Source organism: Antechinus flavipes, chromosome 6 (assembly GCF_016432865.1).
Source record: "Antechinus flavipes isolate AdamAnt ecotype Samford, QLD, Australia chromosome 6, AdamAnt_v2, whole genome shotgun sequence".
Lineage (NCBI taxonomy): Eukaryota > Metazoa > Chordata > Mammalia > Dasyuromorphia > Dasyuridae > Antechinus > Antechinus flavipes.
Window position 1 is genome coordinate 165,380,303 of NC_067403.1, and position 23,089 is coordinate 165,403,391.

General features: G+C 36.4%; 1 protein-coding gene across 10 annotated transcripts in view; it reads right to left on the bottom strand.

Annotated features, from left to right (window-relative positions):
- Positions 1-12,577: 12,577 nt before the first annotated feature.
- Positions 12,578-23,089, bottom strand: part of SEC31A (SEC31 homolog A, COPII coat complex component) — a 75,698-nt gene continuing 65,186 nt past the window's right edge. For all 10 annotated transcript variants that reach the window (XM_051966274.1, XM_051966275.1, XM_051966267.1 and 7 more), the window contains 3 exons: positions 22,341-22,460; positions 20,211-20,282; positions 12,578-17,982 (listed from right to left, as the gene is read on the bottom strand). In XM_051966274.1, the coding sequence (XP_051822234.1) occupies positions 17,803-17,982; positions 20,211-20,282; positions 22,341-22,460 (372 nt within the window). In that variant the 3' untranslated portion in view covers positions 12,578-17,802. The remainder of the gene's footprint in view (positions 17,983-20,210; positions 20,283-22,340; positions 22,461-23,089) is intronic.

The window sequence follows — 23,089 nt, forward strand, 5'->3', positions numbered from 1 at the left end:
GGCATGTGATGCTCTTAAAGAGAAAGCAATTCGTTCTCATCACTGTGCACAGCTCCCTGGAACTCAGGCACAAGCTTAGTCTGTGTGCCTATGAAACTCCCCTTGCACCTTCAATTGCTTTCAACACCTTAGAGCCTTAGGGACAATGCAGTGACTTGAGATCAAGAGGACAGAGAGCAGGAAACTTAGGGTGGCTCCCTCTCCTGCCTTTGTCCAGAGCCCGCCACTGACCAGTTGGTAGGATGGTGGAGCATTTTATCACACACTTTAAATGAGATCTACCCATCACAGCATGGAATGAGACTTAGAAGGGACCCAAGTAGCTGCAAATTCAAGTCTCTCCCTTTACAGATGAGGAAAGACACCCAAAGAGAAGTAAGATTACCAAGGACTAGGCATGTGCTGGTAAATGTTTTACAACAGGATTTCTAAGGGTGGGAGGGTGTTGGAATCTCTACAAACTGTTAAGTCATTAGAATTGATAGAGACAATAATTATCTAATTTAGCAAGGTTCAGTATCATTGATCTGATCCTACAAGGAGATGTTATGGGCCAGAAGAAACAAGGTACTAAGGGGAACTGAGAAACAATGCTTGTGTTCACACCTTTACTCTTTGGAGTTCACGTTTGGGAGATTTCAGGGTTTAGTATGAGATATCCAAATTCACACCTCCCTTGAAGCTCTCGGGGCCAGAGAGCACTCTGGGAGAAACCCATAATCCCACTCTCTCTCAGAGGAGATCATATATAAGAAACAGACAGAGGCTTTCTCAGAGAGTTCAGCTAAAAATACCTGAGAGGGGAGCATCAAGTCAGTTGAGGAGAAGCCCTCTCTTGGAGGCACAACCATATTCACTGCATCTCACACCATTGTGGTGGCTGGGCTCCTGCACTCCCCCCACTGAGACCAAGCTGGTCTGAAAGTCTCTCTAGAAAGCTGCCCAGCCCCAGGCAAGGAGATGCTGGCTGGAGGCTGAAGAAAGCAGAAGCAAGGGGCAATCTGCAAGAGCTCTTCAAACCAAGGAGAGAGAAAGAGAGACCTCTAAGAAAACTACCCGGGCTATATTGAAGAACACAATAAAAGATCTGAACTTTTAATACCTGGCTGCGTTTTGGAGTAATTATTACTTTCAATTGAAACTAAGGCTGCCTCCAGAAAACCTCCCCAAGAAACCTGCTCCCAGAGACAACTATTATATTTTAAAGAAGAAAAACACCACAGGAGGGTGTGGAGGTGGTGGACAGACTGCATGCAGGTCACACTTTTGAGTTTAATCTGCATTATTAATAATTTCTCCATCACTTTCTTAAATCTAGAAGTCTACAAAATAATAAAACAAGACCTGATTTGTAGCATTTGACAATTTCCCAAAGGTAAGTGCTCACACTGAAAACTTAATTATTAAGCGCTACAGAGTCTGTACAAGCTGGCTTCAGGACAGCTCTGCCAAGATCTCTGCTTATTAATAACAGAGAGCTGAACCCAAGTTCTCCAAGCTCCAATCTTGAGCTTGCTCCATTATGCAATAATAGATCTGTTGCCTAAAAAACAGTGCTGGTGATGCAAACATACCTCAGAAGGGTCAAAGACAAGACAAAAAGGGTCATGCACACTACTATTTGTGGTAACAAAGAACTAGAAACAAAGACTGTGTCCATCTTTGGGAAATGGCCAAATGACTTCTAGCACAAACATGTAATAGAATATTATTGCATCCCAAGAAAACGGTGAATAGGAAGGATTCAGAGAAGCCTGGGAAGAGTTAGATGACTCATAGGGAGTGCTTAGAGTGAGAAAACAACATGCACAATGACTACAATGTAAATAGAAAGACCAAGAAAGGGAAATTGAACACTGTGTAATTATAATGACCAAGTTGGTCTTTAGAAAAAAGATGAGAAAATTCACCTCTTTGCAAAAGGTGGGTAAGGGGATTGACTGGGATGGAACATGACATACACTATATGCCTGAGTTAATGTGTTATATGGTTTTGCTAGACCGCTAGACTAGCACAATAGTATTCCACCACAATAATATACCACAACTTCTTCAGCCATTCTACATTTGATGAGCATCCCCTCTATTTTCAATTCTTTGCCACCACAAAAAGAACTGCTCTAAATACTTTTATGCAAATAGGTCCTTTTCCCCTTTCTTTGCTCTCTTTGGAATGTAGACTCAGCAGTGGTATTGCTGGATCAGACTAATGATTATTGTCTCATTTGATCCCCACAACAACCCTGAGAAGTAGGTGCAATTATCATCACCATTTTCAGATAAAGAAACTGAGGCAGATACAGATTTGATAACTTGCTCAGTGTGACACAGCTAGTATATGTCTGAGTTCAGAGCTAAACTGGGGTGTTCCATACTTTAGAATCAGAGCTCTATTTTTTTTCTTGCTTTATCAGCAAGAAGGAATGGAAGCAGCTCAAAACTTGGAGTCAAGAGACCTAGATGAATTTCTAATACTGAAACTGAAAAACCAACCTCTGACACTCACTTTCTTCAGCTACAAAATCAGCTAAATTCTTAAACTAACTACTTCATGAGATTGTTGTAAGAAAAAATATTTTGGAAATTTTAAAGTGATATAACTTATCTGTTGTTATTTTTAAACTTTAGAATCATATTTATATAACCTCAAAAAGAAAGAAGATTATGATAAACCTTCACAATGTGCTCTTACTTTTCCCACATTACTGCCCTTCCAACACCCCACAGTTTAGCCAAACTGGTCTTCTTGCTCTTCTTCCCTCATGACCTTCCACATTCTGACTTTGAGCTTAAAAAGGTAAAGAGCCCCAATTAATTGATGATGACTGAAATCTTCAACCAGAAAGATCAAGAACCTAATGGAAGATTGTCATTATCTAAGTTTTTGTGGTTGTGTCTAACTCTTCCTAACAGACTCTCCATGACTCCATATGCATTTTCTTGGCAAAGATACTGAAGTGGTTCATCATTTCCTTCTCCATTTTCTAGATAAGGAAATGGAAGCAAATAATGTTAAGTGACTTGCCAAAGTCACCCAACTAGTCAGTATCTGAGGCTAGATTTGAACACATGAACATGGGTCTTCCTTACTCCAAGTCCAATGCTCTATCTACTTCACTACTTACCTGCTCGCTGGCAGACTCTACATAAAATGCCTATTGACTCACCGTGGGAGAATCTCTCAGTTCTCTGTTATTACTTCACCTTATATTGAAATAGGCTAGAAGCAGACATGTGTTTGACATCACTGCAGAATCCTTTTGGCAGCTTTAGATTAAGAACGAAGACCTATTCTCTGTGAGGGTGAGAAAAATAATTAAGTGACATCTGGGGAGTGCTTTGGAGAGTGAAGAAACCAATTTTCTAGCGAGCCTGAGATTGTCTCTAAAGGAGATGAAGGCTGAACAAAATCACAGGGTCTGCCCAATCAGTGCTAATCATTTAAGACAACTTTCTTTGGGGAGGAGAGGAAATTCATTCTGACAATAGTTTATGCCTTCCTTGTTAAAGGGGAGACTACAGAAAATTGAACACACAGAAGATTACATCTCATACAAATCTTATGCCTCCAGGGTGACAATGTCCCTTAGATTGGAATGATTGCAAAGAGATGGTACTAAATCTTAGAAAGGCAGCTTCCATTATTGAAAGAAAATTGGTGTCAAATCAGTCAAAAATTAAAAACTTATCAACTTTCAGGCAGAAGAGAGTTAGTTTCCTCCCATCTTTAAGTGAATATTTTGTGAATGGGGATTTAAAACAGTCCAGGAGGAGACATATGCCCCTATATTTATACTCTAGAGTATACAACAGAGGAAACAAGTTACAGCACATTATAATTTAGGGAGGAAGGTTTCTGAATATTCTGGGAAGGAGTACATCTGCAGTTAAGAATTCAGAAGTAATTAGAATATGCTTTTCTCCTTCTCCATTCAGTTAGTCACATAATCACATAACATTAGAGCTGGAAGGGATCTTAGACACCATCCTGTCCAATCCTTTTATTTTACTGATGAAGAAATCAAAGCCTTTTGACTAGAGCCATAATTAGGAATTTTTACATCTGAGGCAAGAGCTCCAAAGCAAGTATGGGCCAAGTGTCATGAAAGGCATCTTTCATTATGGAAGGGAGTCAGATAACACCTATTGGAGGAGATCATGAAGGATACATGCAGATGCTGATGAAGATACTACCCCTTCTTCAGGGAAATGGATTGAGATCATGATTTTTTAAAAAAATATCTTAAAAATTAAATGTATTAGGGCAGCGAGGTGGCGCAGTGGATAGAGCACCAGCCCTGAAGTCCGGAGGACCTAAGTTCAAATCTGATCTCAGACACTTAACTCTTTCTAGCTGTGTGACCCTGGGTAAGTCACTTAACCCCAATTGCTTCTGCAATCAATCAATAAATAAATGTATTGATTTTTTATTGTTTTTGCAGTGCCTGTATTTCTCTACTTTATCCCTCTACTGAGAAACCTGGGAAGACTTGCATACTCTTACAAAGTGAAGTGAGCAGAACCAGAAGAACAACATTGTGTAATATATGGATATAATACCAACATTGTAAAGATAATCTGTTTTGAAAGATGTAGGAACTCTGATCAAAAAGACCAACCATAATTCCAGAGTACTCAAGGTAAAACTTGCTATCCTCCTCTAGATAGAAATGATAGGTTCAAATTTAATTTGTTTGTTTGTTTATTGGATGTGATTAATTGTTCTGCTTGTCTAGATATGTTTTGTTTTTTATGGGAGGAGGAGGGAAAAGACAGATTAGAAGAATGGTGGTGCCTTTGACAGAAATAGAGAAGTTTGAAGAAGAGTGGGTTTAAGGGCAAAGGTAATAGGTCTTATTTTTGATATGTTAGAATTTGAAATGTTTGTGAAACATGCAGATAGAAATATATAGAAGCCAACTGAAGAACTAATTCAGTTTTGTAAAATTCTCACATAAAAAAACTACAGCTAAATATCCAAAACATTATTCACTAAAACAACTTTGGAATTTAACAGAAATAGAAGGATGGTTTCACATTAAGAAAACAATTGGTGCAATTAAGCAATTTAAAATAATTAAACCCACATGTTTATATCACTACAACCCCTCCCCCCAAAAAGGGTTCTGATTAAGAAGACTACTTATTTATGCTAAAAAAAAAAAAAAAAAACCTAACTAAAAAGAATAGGCACAGAAAAGCCATTATAGTATGATATTTTTTAAGTATATATCTTAAACAAAAACTAGTCATATATTTGCAGTAAGGAAATAGAGCAGAGCAGTGGTTCTTAATCTTTTTGTGGGATGATGGAATGGACCCCTTTGGCAATTTAGTGAAATTTTACTAAAAATAATATTTTTATTTTTTTAATCTCATTTAATATTTTATTTTTCTCAGTTACATATGAAAACAATTAAACAAAAATAATATTTTAAAATGCTTATGGAAGAAGACTGCTTCCCATGTGTACCACGGGCATATTGTTGTGTGGCTCAAAAGGTGGTAGAATAAACATCTTTAGCCACTTCCCTCCCCACTCTTCCCCAAGAGAGACTAATTTCTGCCGAGGGGAAACAGAAGTTTGGGGCCACAAGTTGGCCACTCTTTCCTTCTCAGAGAGAGAAGGTAGCAGTTAAAATGATATTTATCTGCTCCCTTAAATATTATTAGTCCAAGAGATGTAGCTTTCACATTTAAAATTTCTAAATTCTAAATTTCTGATCACTGTTCATTAAGGAGAAAAGGATGATACTTAGCTTTATATTCAAGGATTGACTTGCTTCACACGAAATACCTGTCCCAAGGAGAATACACATATAGCAGGTAGCAAAGAAACCCAAATAATAATCAGTTTATATAGTTGAAAGCAAAACAGAATTCAGAATATATACATTGGAGGATATATACCAAATAATACAAAGTGATGGAGCTCTCCCACTGGGAACAAGATAACTCAATTTAACCAAGAGAGTCTTCGATCTCACCCAAGGGGAAATCCCCCAGGCACTAATGTAGCAAGCTAGGGAAGGGGACATGATGGAGATTAGGCAACTCCTCTCTTTTCAACTTCTTCCCAACGTCGTATTTTTTCTTCAACAACCTGAAATAAGATTAATGTCATCCATCTTCTATCTGGAAACTGGAAGCCAGAAAAAAACCCAATGCAGCTGGAGACCCGAAGAAAACTGAAGAGAATCAAAGATTGAAGAGAGACTAAAGCTCTCCTTTCCGGTTCTTCCCAACAACCCTGGTCCCACCCTTCTGACAAGCATGGGACATTGATCTCCATTATGAGGAGAGAGTCCCATAACTTTGGACTTTGGAATTCGGGATACACATAAACTAAATTACATAGGATTGCAAAGGAAACCAATTATATTGAAATATGATGATCAAAATTTTAAAAAAAGGTAGTGTCCAGGTAATGTACTGCTGCACTAGAAACTTCACACGTATAATTAATATAAAATTGTTTGTCTTCTCAAGAAGGGGGAAGGATAGAAGAAGGGGAGCAAATTTGGAATTTAAAACTTTTCAGAATTTAAACATAAAAATTAAATGGAAGGTGGAAATATTTGATAAACTAAAATTATTTTTAAAAATAAAATCTTCCTTATAAAGGAAGGTTTGATAGATGTAAACGGTGAAGGGAAAATATTTGGAAATTACTATAATTACAAGCAAAAATTAATAAAAGGATAAAAATAAGTAAGTGGAACAACTTCAGGAAGATTCTGTGACATTTGGGGCCCTTTATGAGGATACTCAGTCCAAATCAGCTATACTGTATTCATTAAACCCAAGAGATGAATTTGCATAGCATTTTCAATCCTGTGAGAGTGTAATGCATGGCTTTTCCACTAGGTGGTGGTTTACCCAAGCCACTTGTCAAATGGTCCCTTAGGTACATGAGTCTAATAACCTACTACTCTAAGGCTGCCCCATGTAGCCATTGAAGTTCAGAACTAAGCATTTAAAAATGTGTGCTAATTGGATTAAATATTTAAACTAGGAGGTAATGTGAACTATAGCTCAAAAGAATATTCAGAATAGAGATCTATGTCACTACTTCCATTACCACCTTGGGAATTTCCCTATCAAAGAAGGTCCATATTCACAAGCCAGTGTACTGACTTAATGTGGCAACAATATTTATCGAATATAGCAAAAGTGAAAGGTTTAAAATTTCAACATAGAGCTTTCTTTCACCAACCAAGAGCTCTTAAGACCTCCACATCTGTAGCCTGTGGTCAAAGCATACTTTTTAAATTTTTCTTTCATTTTCTTTCTGTGTGTTTGTGGGAGGGGAGGATAGTTTTTTCACAATTTGGCTAATATGGAAATATGTTTTCCACATATATAATCTATATCAAATTGCTTGTTTTCTCAAGGAGGGAGGAAAAGAAGGAACAAAGAAAACTTGGAACTCAAAATTTAAAAAAAATGTTAAAAAATGTTATTGCATGTAATTGAAAAAATAAAACAAAATTTTTCACATATATACACTCATATATATGTGTATAAAATCTATCATATATCAGGCACTTGGGATTCAAACAAAAAATGAAGCAGAATTCATATTCAAATAGGGGAGACAAGTGCATATAAAAATGTGTGTCATAAATGCAAAGTGAGTAAATGTAAATGTTGCTTTTCAGTTTTTTAGCTATGTCCAACTTCTTCTTGACAAGGTTTTCTGAGTTTTCTTGGCAAGGAAAATGGAGTGGTTTGCCATTCCTTCTCCAGCTCATTTTACATATGAGGAAACTGAGGCAAACAAGGTTAAATGACTTGCCCAGGGTCACACAGCTAGCATGTGTCTGAGGCTAGATTTGAGCTCAAAAGATAAGTCTTCTTGACTTCAGGCTTGGCACTCTATCCACTGCACTACATATAGTTGCTAATTTGTACAAAGTAAATTAAGGTGTATTGGAGGGATTAACAATTAAAGGGGATTTGGAAAAGTATGTAGAAGATGTTGCTTGTGCTGCAACTGAAACAATGAAATGGACTCTATGAGGTTAAAGAGGGAGTGCATTCCAGGCATGGGAGTCAGCCAGTGCAAAGGGATGGAGATGTTATGTTTTATGTGAGAAACAGAGAAATGGCTGGTTTGATTAGATCACAAAGTGCAGGAAGAAGAGAAATGTCTAACAAGGCTGGAAAAAATGTTTGGTTTAGGTTGTATTGGCCTTTAAAAGCTAAACTGAAGAATTGGATTATTTCCCCCCCCTAGAAGCAATAGGGAGTCACTGAAGCTGATAAAATAAGGGGAAATCTGACCTCAAGAAAAATTTCTTTGGCAACAGTGTGAAGACTGGACTGAAGGCTTGAGGCAAGGAGATCATTAGAAGGTTAGTGCAGTAATCTAGATAAGAGGTGATAAGAATCAAAAGAAAGGGTTGAATATCTAGAATCTCCCTTAGGATCAGAGATTGTGCTCTATCTCATCAGCCAATGAGATTTTTAATAGTATTGATTTTTAGCATTGCAGACTTCATCTCCATCATCTGGTTTTATAGTGACTGTGACTTGGAGAGCACTGGTTTTGCCAGGGCAGCAATGGCAAGTATGGCCATTAGGGCATCCCTCTATGCACATTATAGAATTATAGGGGGACAGATTTGACCTTGGAAGGAACTTTAGAGATTACCCAATTCATTCTCTTAAATTATTTTGCTATTGAAGAATCATTTTGTGATTGAGGAAACTGAGCCCTAGAGACTTGCCCAATGCCATCTAGGAGATAAATGATAGATGTGGGATTTAAATTCCCAGTGATTTTGAATTCAGTGTTCACATCCTTTCCACAGTGGGGGAAAATGGGATCCCGAGCCCCATAAACATAGTCACTTCCTGGGGTGGCCAAAAATTTTGTAGATTTATGGGGTTCCTTCAAATTCCCCCACAAAGATAAGCTAGCGATAAATACCTATAACACAAGAAACAAAATTAAGATCAGGTGACACGATCTATGACCTTAATCAGTTATGGCATCTCAGTTGTGGGACAGGAATGATTTTTAAATATCATTAGTGCTGAAGCACTCCTCAAGATTATAACTTGTAATGAGAGCAGCTTTCTTGGCTATTTGGAATAAGGAAGGATCTGGCACTTAAGCATTTGTGTCTTTATTGTTTTTCCATTCTATGGCCTCTCCTTAATTCATGACAAGATACCAGCTGGAAATTTGGCTAGTCAAGCTTAAAATCTTCCGTGAATGTCATGAAGGTACATCATGTCTCTAGAATCTAATCAATACAAAGTCTTCTGCTTAGCATTTTAAAAGCCTTCACCAACTTTTTTTAAATAAAATATATTTTTAATTGAAAACTTTTGAAATGAGTTTATATTTTATTCTAGACACAAGGAACCACAGAATGAATGGATGAATTAGACAGATTTATTCTCCATAAATATAAAATATAAATTTTTATTTAGAACAAATACTTTGGTATCATAAATACAATATTAAACTTCAAGAAATACACAGCTAATTTGGAGAAAGCTCTTATTTGCACAATTATAACCTGCAAATTTACCTACTTTAGGTATATTATACATTGCCCACATGCTCTCTACAATTTAGCCAAACGATTCTTAGTCCCTAAACTTCATCTTCCACCTCCAAGTCTTTGCTTAAGTTGTTACCTATATCTGGAATACACTACATTCTCACTTTCATCTCCTAGAATCAAACTGATTGTTCATAATTTCCCCCCCAATACTTGTTGCTGCCTTATCTCTGAAATTACATTTGTAATGTATATATGTATGCATGTATATATACAATATGTGTGTGTGTATGTGTTATATGTTGTCTCCTCAAGAATCTCCCAGCGAGCAGGGAATCCAAAAATGTTTGTAATTGCTATAAAGAAGAAGTCAAGCTAATAAACACTATCCCTTGCTTTTGCTACATGGTTGGTCCAATGCTTTTTTCAGTCATCCATAATCCTATTGATAATCTTTGTTTGATGTTCCTGTGTAGTCTTTGTAATTATAAGATTGTGGGTGAGATATCAAGAAGTTACTTGAAACAAGGCGTTAACTCAATGGAATTGATGAGACAATGGTTCTCTAGTTCACACATATACTTAGGACTTAGTATGGTGATGGAATGGTTCTCCAAGTTCACACATGATCAGTATGCTGTAATAATGTAATTACAATAAGGCATATAAGGGCTAAAACGGACTGGAAGAGAGATATTCTATCTCTGACCAGCCTGGTGGTGGCTCTCCTGCCTCCTGCACTAAGATCAAGATTGGGCCAGAATAAGGACTCTAGACTCTATTCTTGACCATTCTCGTGATATCTATCCTGCTGAGACCAAGGCCCATGCAAAGGACCTCTAGAGAACTAGCCCGAACATTACAAACTATGAAATTATGATCCTCTGAACAGCTTCAAGGTATTCTACAACAATACAGTTTGGAAATCATTGGTATTAAAGAATATTGGTCCTGGAATAAAAAAACTCATGAACTTGCTACCTCTGGGAGCCAATATAGTATGATTTGTTATAATATGAAATATGATATAAAATTATACATAATTATATATGTTATGCAATATATATTATATTGTAACATTTATATTTTATAACATAACATACAGATTTTATCATATTATATAACATGTTCTATATTATATGCATATATTAAATATTACTCTTATGCATATTGCCATCTAGCCAAATGAGATAATTCCATTTCCTCCCTGCTCTCCCCTGCTTTGTTGCTTTTATCTATATAATTCAATGTCTAAAATAAAACGCTTCCTCCCCGCAAACCCTTTACTTGTTGAAAATCTTTCCCTTTCTTCATGGTTCCCTTGCCTTACAATTCAACTCACATTCTACCTCTTCCATGAAGCCTTCCCTGAAAACCTTCTCCAGAAGAAAGCAATCTTTCTTTCCTTTAAATTACTCATAGTACTTTGCCTGAGACCATCTCATATTTATTACAATATCGATTGAATCATTTATTTGTGTATTTGTTCTCCTTGAAGTAAGAGTCTGCATCTTATTCCATCTTTTTTATAATGTTGTCATTTGTTGAATCTAATTTAATTTACCAAGGCAACCTGGTACCAGACAGCAGAAGAGTTGGACATTTGGAATTTAATCTTCTAATGCCAAGGGCAGAGTTCTTAGTATCACTCTACAATTAGTCAATAAATATTTATTAAGTAGCCTATTATTAAGTGCCTGCCAGACTCTCAGATTCAGGCTTTTAGGCTAAGGGGAGGATAAATCAAAGATTAAACCCTTTAAATAGATTTGCCACTTCTATAAAAGAAAGATCTCAAGAATTACCAAGAGGGTTTGTGGCAAAAAGGCTGCCAAAATGACTGCAGGAACCCCAGTCCTCCCACACCCAATAAAAACCTGAAAATACCACCAAACTGAATAATGATCAAAAAATCCAGTAAGAAATTATGAGTGATTTTATTCACCCCAGAATTGCACCAAAAGTGAATTAAAGATTTCCAGAGGAAAGAGAAGGGTAAAAATGTGCTAGGGCAGAAAGGATAAAAGGGATGGGGCTGGCCATTTCTCATTATAGGGCTATTTCCCCCTAATTAGGGTGGGTGAGAGAAAGTATCTAAAGACTTGGAGGACGCTGAGAGTAGTGCATCTTGGAGGAACTTCATTCCCATGTAAATTACACAGGATTGAATTCACATCCAAGGAGTTTGGCATTTAAATATATCAGTCTCAATTAGGAGAAAATAGGGAGAGGAAGGGTTTAGAGAGAGAGGATAATCCCAGGGAGAGCAGCTAGGTATCACAGTGAATAGAGCACTGGGCTTAGAATCAGGAAGACTCTTCATGAATTCATATTCAGTTTTAGGCACTTAGTAGCAGTGTGACTCTGAGCAAGTCACTTAACCTTGTTGCCTCAGTTTCCTCATCTCTAAAATAAGCAGCAGGAGGAAATGGCAAACCACTCCAGTATCTTTGCCAAGAAAATCCCAAATGGGTCACAGAGATTCAGATATGACTGAACAAGAAACCCAGGGAAAAAATGGCCATAAGTAAAACAAACAACTGTTACAGAAAGGAGACTAGTAGGGAAAAGGGGGAGCAATGAACCAGAAACGACGGAAGTGAATTTCATTTGGGGAATAGCTAAAATAAACTGTGGCATATGAATATAACAAACATCATTGTAAGAAATGAAGAAATCATGCCAGAGAATTCTGACAAAGTATGAGACAGACTGAGATGAGCAGACCAGGAGAATCATTTTCCAGTGAAAACATCATAAAAGAAAACAGGTTTGAAAGACTTAGGAAAGCTGATTAATAAATAAGTCCAACATGCCTCCTTGGTGGTGAAAACTAAGGTATAGAAGGAGACATTTGTTTTTGGACAAGATCATTTGTAAGTTTTGTTTCATTATGCTAATTTTTATATTCCCTTCTTTTTCTGAGGGGGATGTAAAGGGAGGGAATGTAAAACAGAAATGCCAAAAAGAAAAAGAAAAAAGGGAGATCACTGAAACATTTTTAAAAGTACCCAGAATAAAGAAGGTAATTTAGAAGAAAATATAGACAATCAGGACAGTTTTTAAATTGACAGGCTGAATTTATTAAATACTTAAATTTTAAAAAACAGACAGCATGGAAGGCATTCACAATTTCATATATAATTCTTGTTTTGGGTTCTAATTTGTATATGGAAATGCTGATAAATTATTGGGACTGAGGCAATGTTAAGTTCAGAAAAAAAATTTTTTTCAAGGATTACTGAGGAACTATTCCTAGTACAAAGTAATCGTATGCAATGTTTTGGTGTAAAATAAAGACATGATTACATTAAGCTCAGGCAAAAAGGGAACAACCAGAATTCAAAAACAAGAGGCACAATTGTTTAGGGTTAGAAAGGTACTATATTCCCTTTCCACATCATCCCCACACACAAACATATAGACTCCCTTAGTCTCCTTGAAAAAAAGGAAATATATTTTTAGGGTAGTCTCTACAGCCAATGGAAAACTCAAACCTGAAAGATAAACAAACATACCACTTAACAAGAGTCCTAGAGAGCTTTTCTTCTACATTTCAAAGTATGATGAAATAGCTTGATAACAAAAATCAGGAAGGTTCATCTTCCTGAGTTCAAATCTGGCCTCAGATCCTTACTAGCTGTGTGACCCTGGGCAAGTCATTTAATCCTGTTTGCTTCAGTTTTCTCATTTATAAAATGAACTAAAGAAGAAAATAGCCAACATTCCAGTATCTTTGCCAAGAAAACCCCAAATGGGGTCACGGAGAGTCAGACATGACTGAAACAACTGAATAACAATACAAAGCACAGGGGAAAACTGGGGAGCTGCTATAAACTGCAAATGAAAGAAACATTACTGCTTCAGGGAGTCAGCCTACACTAAGAAAAAAATCAATTACTAATTCAGCTTCTCAGTGATAGAAAGCTGCGAGAGGAAAAGAGCTCTTTTGTTAGACTGATCCACTTAGGCATGATTAAAACCAAGTCTGAAACACTTAAAATTTTCTGAGAGTAAACAATTTCCTGAGCATTATAAGAAGTTGGCAAGGTTATCTTTGAAATTTGATTAGTATAAATTGAAAAACATGAAAGCACGATGGTAAGTGCTAGGGACAGGAAAACAACAATTCCTAACCTCAAAGTGCTTATAGTCTACTGGGGACAAGAAAACAAATACAAGATAGATACAAGGTAATTTCTGGGGATAGAATGCTAGCAGCTGGCCTGAGGATCAGAAAAGATCTGCTGCGGCCAAAGCGTTTGAAGTGAACTAGAAAGGAAGCTGGCAGAGGTGGAGAGGGAGTAGTAGATTCCAGATATGAAACAGAAAAGCATGGGAATGAGATGGACTGGCACATAAGGAAACAGCAAATAGTTTGGTTGGACTATAAGATAGAATATCTGAAGAACAGTTGCGAGTAATATTCCCTGGAAAGGCAGCCTGGAGCCAGATATGATTAAATGCCAATGTTATTCCCAATACAATGCTAGGATTGAGTACAGAATCTCCAGTTCAGAACTTTGCAAATCATAAAGTGCTACATTAATGTTAGCTATTCTAAGGGAGGGGGTGGCAGGAAGGAAAAAAAATTTGGAACACAAGGTTTTTGGAAGAGTAAATGTTGAAATGAGATGAACCAAATCAGTTCCATTTGTTCAACAATGAATAGAACCCACTACACCCAGTGAAAGAACTCTGGGAAATGAATGTGAACCACTACATAGCATTTCCAATCCCTCTGTTTTTGTCCACTTGCATTTTTGATTTCTTTCACAGGTTAATTGTACATTATTTCAAAGTCCGATTCTTCTTGTGCAGCAAAATAACTATATGGATATGTATACATATATTGTATTTAACATATTTAACATGTATGGGTCTACCTGCCATCTGGGGGAGGAGGGAGGGGGAAGAAGGGGAAAAGTTGGAACAAAAGGTTTTGCAAGTGTCAAAGCTGAAAAATTACCCATGCATGTATTTTGTAAATAAAAAGCTATAATAAAAAAGAGTAAATATTGAAAACTATCTTTGCATATATTTTGAAAATAAAAATAGAAGAAAATATGAAAAATAAAAAATAAAGGTTAGCTAATATATTACAATAAACAGGCATCTGTTGTTGTTGTTAAATGTAGTATTTAGGGAGGCAGAGACAAAAGGTTTGGATTTCTTTTGCTGGGATAGTTATGTTTTCTTCATGTATGTCCACATATATGCCATCTCAACTAGACTTGGATTTCTCAAGGGGAAGTGAGCTGTATCTGCAAGTCCTAGCACAATGCCTAAATTTTTAAAATCACTACAGTTTGTATAAGAAAGGGCCTGGAAGTGGGGGTGGGAGATAAGAGAGTCTCTGGTTAGCATGACCTATAATCTTCTATTCACTTTTAAAACAATATATTGAGTTCCTTGATTAGTTGAGTTTTTTTGTTTTTGTTTTTGTTTTTGTTTTTTGCCTTTCTTTATATCCTCAGTGCATAGGACACTGCCTGGCACTGTAGGCAAATCATAAATTCTTACCTTGACAGATACCATGAGCGCTTACAAATACATGGCCCTTGCGGGCAGGGGCTACCTTTGTATTGCCAACACGGTTGCTGGAACTTACTAGGCACTTAGCAATGCCTGTACAATTTTATTCCACTGGAATTCAGTGCTTCTTGAGAAGTATGGCACGTGGAGCCACCATTTAGCATGTTGCCAGAACATGAGAAACACGCTACAGGATAGGCACTTTATTTTGTGCTCAGGGAGGAATGCAGCTGTAGTCTACTGCCTTTACTAGAGATTAAGTGATCTTAGAGGTTTTAGCACAGATACCCTTCTCTATTGGCCAAGATTAATCATTACCAAAACCAACCTCAGACACTGACTATAGTGGTAGGGACACAAAAAACTCATGGCTTTCTCAATCTAATTGGAAAGATGAGTCAATTTTACACACAAGGGCTTTTAGATCCTCTAAGTAAATAAGAATGGTAATGAATCAAATGAAAATCCCCAATCCCAATACAATTTGATAACTTTATCCAAAGTGTACTTAATAAGCACAGACACAAGCTATCATCAAGAGTTTAAAAGGATGTTTATCATTAACATTTTAATCATTTACAAAGTAGAGCTAAATTTTTATCTTTTGTTTTAGAAAACAATATAAATTTACCCTTTGAGGTCTTTTTTCCTCCTTAGGGAAAAAACCTCTTCCCATAAATACTGTACTCCAATTATTTCCCTAACTTAAAACAGAAGTTTCAGCAGTTAACCCACCTTTTTCTACATTCATTTGAAGGGCCATGAGCAATAAAAATAAAGAGATTGAATAATCTGCTTCCCGCCGCCCCCCCCCCCCAAAAAAAAGCATTTTTGAAAGTAGGATAATTTTCCATAGTTGGTAAAAACTCATCTATTCAACCAATATACACCACTGGGTATACACAGTAGGTCTAGAACTCTTTTGGACATTTTTACAAAGTAATTTTGATTTTTTAAAAAATATGAGTTTTTTCCAAATGAAAAGACAATTTTAAGTTTCTGATAGGATTTACCAGTAGAAGATGTGACATTAGACTGTGTGTGCTTTTGTGTCCCAAAATAGTAATATGCACAATGTCCCAAAAATCTTAGTTTAGTTTTAAACCATTAAACCATTTAAGCTTAAAACAGCACTAAGACTTTTTAATCTAAACCAGTACACCATTACATTTAGGATTTTAGGTATGGAAGTAAAAGAGACTTGCAGCTATCCAAGATAGTCAAATTCTCATTTTACAAATGAGGAAAATGAATCTCAGAATTTCAGCTACTTGCCCTAGGTCACACAAGCAGTAAAACGATAATACTCAGTAGCACTTATATAGTGCTTTAAAGTTTGTGGAGTGTTTCACAAATATGAATTCATTTAGTCCTCACAACAACCCTGTGAGGTAGGTGGGCTTTATTTAGCATTATTCCCCCATTACAGATGAGAAAACTACAGAGGCAAGTGCCTTCTCCCAGGATCCCACCGCTATTCTAGGTCCAGAGGTCTTCCCAGTGCACCATCTGACCATTAGGTGCCATGATCTGGCCTGACTCCAGTCTCTTGGCCCCACCAACCTTGGGAGAGTGATGGGTGTGGATGATGAGAGAAATGGAATACCAACATCATGAAAGGACTCAAGGGGCCAATCTGTCCTTGTGGCTCAGCCTAAGAGGAGGAGGGGAAGGACAAGATCAGTCATTCACTGAGGAGAGCTGTGGTGACAAGGCCGTTTGTTTTATTGCAGGTCCTTCTAAATTAGGGAAGCTAGGTCAGCACACTTTGGGTTCTGATTTTCCAAGCTAATTGAACTCAAATCAGGGAAAATGAAAATGAAAATAAAATATAACAGACATGAAACAAAACCTCAACTAAAAATCTGAATATATTTATTACCAACACTTATTTTGGGACCAAAGTCCAAAGATACATTTTCGTAGCTCTCCATATGAGATGGTTTTTAACTCTAGAAACCTCTGTTTTCCTAAAAGCATGTTTTAAAGTCTGTCAGTCATTCAGGCCTAGCCTAGTCAAGCTTAAAGAGACTTACCATGAGAGGGCTGACCACTGAGGGATGGTTTTGTTTTGTCCATAACAATAAGCTCTTTATCAAGGCATGGAGAGGTTGTGCTCTACACCAGTGAACAGAGCACTGACATAGATGAAACTATAGATCTTTGAAGTATTAGCATAAGTATATTTTAATGAATTACTATGTCCTGAAACCCATGTATTATCTTCTGGATTTTGGTTATTTGTTCTGATTCAAAATAATATTTTCTTTTCATTTCAAAAATGAGATTAAACTAAATTTTGGGATACAATAGAAAAACTAAACTCATTAGATAAGATTATATGTTTTAAGTCTGGCTGATACCAAGGAAGTAGAGAAATATGAAGTAAAATTGGTTTACCTCTGCTTAATGCATAACTGAATGCTCTTTTTTAAAAAGCACATCAAAGTATTAAAAACCTTTTATTAGTACAATATTTACTTTCGTAGACCATATTATGCATAACCCATGAAATCTACTATCTGCAGAGAAGAATCATTATGGGCAATAAGAGATTAAAGTAAAGCACAGAGTGTCCTGGAGCCACTCTAAACTGAGTTTATCAGCAAAAATAGCACAAAGGCTCTCGATTAGATGGCCATGGAAGCATGCTAGTGAAGACTGGTGCCTGGTCTGCAGCTTACACTTTTTGGGGGAGTGGGGATTTCCTGAAATGAGTGGCCTGCGATGGCTGCGACAAGGTTTTCACTCAGACACCCAATTTATTAGCCTGGGTGAGAACCACTTTGAGCACTGGCATGAAGGCTGAGGTCTCGCTGAAGTTGCTATTGCTTACAACATGCGTGTGGATGTTCAGTCCTTCCATGTAGTTCCGAGTTTCAATGCTCCTCGCAATGTTATGCAAACCATTGAGGATCGTTGGGGAAAGCTGTAACAAGAACAAAGACATTTCAGAGAATGAAGCTTTCTACCAGACTGCAAAACCTCCCACAGACTAGATTTAGAAACCAAAATTAGGCATGAAATCATTTAAAATACACAACAAATTGTGTTTCTCAAAATATTTTGTGAGTCTGAGATTTCTTAAGTTCTTAAAATTGACCCAAGCAAATTATTACCAAATTAATTTTACTAAAGTGGTAAAAAGTTACAATATTCAATTAATAAAAGAGTCGATTTTTTCTAATAAGTATAAAATGCTGCTTTCCTCTAATAAGAACTTTAAATCTTCTTAAATTTTAAAAAATGAAAGTAAACAAGTTTCTCTTCCCATACACTTCAAGCAGCTTCCCACCTAACTCTTATGTCATAACCTCATCTTAAGATGTGACAGAGTGCATGTGCCCTAGTACTACAAATTCTCTCAAAATAGAAAAATAAATATCCAAATTGGCAAAAGTGCTCCCAAATCCTTCAATATAAATACCAAAAATATGTAATTCTCACCTTCACTCTCATTAATACAACAGAGTACGGGGGAGGGTATAAATAGTAAACAAGGGTACAGAAGTCAAATCTACTTCTAGTATACATGATCTGCTCATATTACTTAAGTTCTACTGTCTACCCTTTTTTGAACTTCAACTGCCCTAGAAATGGAGTGTCAAGTCTCATAAAACCCACAAGAAAGATGATTAATTTGGTCTCTAGAAAATATGACTTTCTATTTTTTCAAGCCACAAAGAAAACAAAGAAGACTCTGGAAAGCATCCTAGACATAGTTTACATTTACTATTAAAAAAAGAGAAAGGATTTCTCTTCTATGCAATCTCCGCCCAATCTGCCTTCTACTCTTATAACAAAATTCAACTTTACATTAATAATATAACAATTATATCTCCAAGCTAATTAAAGGGAGGTGTTAATGATATTAAATATGTAAATAAATAAATATTAAATATATTAAATAAATATAAAAGCACTCATATGCTTTTAAGATCTAGATATGAATTCACAGAATCTGAAGCAGAATCCTCTTCATAACTTCTGGGAAATGGGCTCTGGCACCTCCTTTCCAAGTGTGACCTTAACTTCTCTGGGATCTCTGAAGATCAATCTTTCAAATGATGCTTTTACATTTCTAAGATTATTATATTTCCACTTGGAAACTCTAATATTAGGGAACAAATAACCTCCTGGAGAAGCTTGTAACATTCTGGACAGTTTTAAGAGGAAAACTCCCTTAAGCTGGTATAAAATGTGCTTTCTTCTAATTTTTAGTAATAGATGCCAATTTTCCTCGTTGAATACAACAGAATACATCTTATTCCTTCTATCCATGCTTCCTATAGGGTCTTCTCCTCTTTAGGCTAATCTTTCTCAATTCCTTCTGGTGCCCTCTTCTGGGACCACTTCCAATCTGTCAATGTCTTTTCTAAAAGGTAGCAACCAGAACCGAATTCTTGAGAAGTGGTCCCCAAGAAAATGTAGTGCTGATAAACACAACACTGCCTCCTCACGCTAGGTCATATCCTGGCATTACCAGAATATCTCAGGTTGGGGAGCCAAAAGTTACTTCACCACGCCACTGACTCTCACCAGGTCTTCTTCATGTGAATCATCTAGTTACAGCTTCTCCTATCTAGTATCTGGGTTCAGAAAAATCAAGGGCCTAATAGTAGAGAACTTTACATTTTTCCTCATTCAATTTCACTTTATTAGATTTAATGATTCCAATCTGTTCACATGTTTTGGGTCTCATTTCTGGCATTTAATTAGTTATCCCTGTCAGCTTCATTTCATCTAGAAATGTAACAAGCAGGTCATCCATGTAATGAACGCTGAAGAGCACAGGTGTGGCCAAGTGCAGATGAAGGAATTCTGTCACATTAACCTAAGGGACTTCTCTCAGACTAACACGGATCCAGCAGGCAGGACTTTGGAATCCACCTCCCTATTCTCACAGCCTAAACAGGAGATCATGAGGTTTGCTTACTTGGTTTGAAAACAAAGTATAAGCTAGATTCATGGCATTTTTCTGACAAATTTAGTAGATTAAAAAAAAGAACCGTCAGGTTAGAAAGTCAGTTTCTAATTAAGCCAATAGGATCATAGTGATACTTCATTTCCTTTCTTTAGTGAGTAAAGTCAGGGGAACTGCTTCTGTACCATGTAAAACAAATTTATCATCCTTCTTCTCACACCCCAAAAACTTACTGTTTGTTCTCTAAGTTTATCATATAGAAATTCCAGGCGTTTGTTGGCATCATCTAACTTTCTCTTTGTTTGCTATGGAAGAGAAAAAAAAGAATTAAATAATAACAATAATATATTTTACCCAAAGAATTTCGTGAACTTTCCAACTATTTTTTACTTTATAACTGAAATCTTTTTTTAAAATTTATTTTATTATAGCTTTTTATTTAAAAACATATGCATGGGTAAATTTTTCAACATTGACCCTTGCAAACCTTCTGTTCCAACTTTTCTCCTCCTTCCTCCCATCCCCTCCCCTAGATGGCAGGTAGTCCAATACATATTAAATATTATCTAAAATCTTAATACTGTACTATTAAGTAGAGGGGAACAAATAAGATGTCATAAATAAATAAATAAATAAATAAATAAATAAAGGCTTGGTGTTCTAGAGCTGGTTATAATTATATGGTCAAAGAACATGACTAGATAGTCCTTGAAAGAAGAAAGCTAAACTAACCAAAACAAAGTCACATCAGAGAAGTTTCAATTTATGAATACTTAATACTCTGAGAAAGAAATATATATTAGAAGTGCTTTTTTTGACAGCAAGAATTGGGAATGAAACCAATAACATGGTAAATGATTGAACAAATTGCGGTATGTGAGTGTAGTGTTGCTACACAAGAGCAAATGCAGACTAGAAAAGATTTTTTGTTGTGTCTTATGTATTGGGGGGAGAGGAGGGCATCAGGAAGTGGGAGGAAAAGGGGAAGAAGAGAATTAGTTCATTGTGACTAAGTCATTTGTATAAATACCCCAAATGGAGGGAAATGATAGACTGAGCCCCATAACTTAGTCAAGTGCCTGCCAATGACATCATCCCAAAAGACATAATTTACCTCCTATCTTTTGGAAGCACTGAAATAAAATTGGGAGTAGGATTATGTTAAAATAAAACTTGTACTAATGGTGAAAATGACAATTTTGTCCAGGAAAAAAAAAATCTCACAAAAAAAGTCCTCAGAAGTTAATTTGTTGACAGAAGAAAGATAAATGGTTGAGAGGACAAAGTTTGTTGACAGAATTTTAATTTGAAGTTGCAGTCACAGCAAGTCTAGTAGCTACTTTGTTCTTTTTAATCTTATCTGCTTTAAAAAACTTTAGAGGTAGAACAGGATCAGAAAGTAGAACTCTTGTTTTTACCTTCTGAATCCAATTCTCCCCGTGCAACAAAAGAACTGCTTGGTTCTGCAAACATATATTGTATCAAGGATATACTGCAACATATCTAACATATATAGGACTGCTTGCCATCTAGGGGAGGGGGTGGAGGGAGGGAGGGGAAAAATCGGAACAGAAGCGAGTGCAAGGGATAATGTTGTAAAAAAAAATTACCCTGGCATGGATTCTGTCAATATAAAGTTATTATAAAACAAAATAAAATATTAAAAAAAAAAAAAAAGAAAGTAGAACTCTGAAAGCTGATGGAATAGCTGATGGCAATGGAGAGGGAAAACAGAGAGGATGTTGCTACAGAACCCTAACATCAGCTACCACTATTCTGCCCTGATCTACAATGATCATACCAGGATCTGACCTTTAACTCTTCCAGGAAACAATGAGGATGGAATTGGGATAGAGGCTCTTTTGGGAGCAACCTGGTGTGAATGGTTTTAAATATGTTTAATGCTAAGGATATGGAGTAGAGAATTCTTCCAATTTCCCCAAAAGAATGTGTATCATAAATTGTAAGTCTGGGTATTTATAATATTCTCTAAGTCAAAAGTGTCAAATGCAGCTACAGGCCTGCAAGACTCCTAACTATAGCTCAATCAGATGAAAATGTAATTGGGAAATATTTAGCAAAGTAAATATTTATATTTACTTAATGAATAAAAAATTCATATAATAAAAAACACAGAAAAGATTATATTTTGTAAACACAGAGCCTGCAGGGATCCTTATGTACAATTTAGTGGCCTCCATCCCTTTTCTCTTTGGGTTTGAGTGTTCTAAGTAAAATGAGCTTTTTTCAGTGGTAAACATGGCAATTTTAAGAATATATCTTGACAGTTCATTGCTAACAGTTCTCAGACAAACACAGGCATTCAGGATGGTTCTAATGCATAGAATATGGAAATCACTTACCGGGTCTGTGGCAGAGGCAAGACATCGCTGAATGAGCTCCTCAAAGGTAGTCTTGAGAATGAGGTGCTCATCTGGAATGGGCTTCTTGGTAATCTTCTCTGTTGGCAAGGACTGCACATGCTGAAAGACACAGCTATTGTGAAAGGAGTGCAGACCTCCTCTCTATATGTTCATACATACAAGCTCAGGTGACAAGCAGGCCTTAGCACTCTATTCAATGAGACTCAAAACAATACAGCTAGATCATTCTTCATGATTTATCCCACCATATAATGTCCACCATAGTGGACATAATATTTACAATACTACTTTACATACTGGTTGGTGAGGAGAAGTAACAAACCTAGACATATTTTGATTAAAAAATACAACAACAATGTTTTTGGTTGTGGACAGTTAAGTAGCATGGCACTATGATTTATAGTGGCCAATTCAGGAACAGTTTTAGATACAGTTTTAGATTCCTTTTATATTACTGAGCTAAGTTCCTGGTACCCAAGACTGGTCTAGGTTTCCAATGTGTTTCTAATTGAGGGCCTCCCTCTAACCTATCCTAATAAGACAGGCCTAATAATATAAGCCACCTTGGATACCAAGGACACCAAGAACTTAGAAAAGTTATAATTATCCATACATCTCAAGTCAATTTGAATTACCAAGAACAGACTTTAGGATTTGGCTATGCCTGAAACTTTCTGATTATCTCTGGTCTAACAATGATTATCCATAACTGACCTGAACTCTAAAAG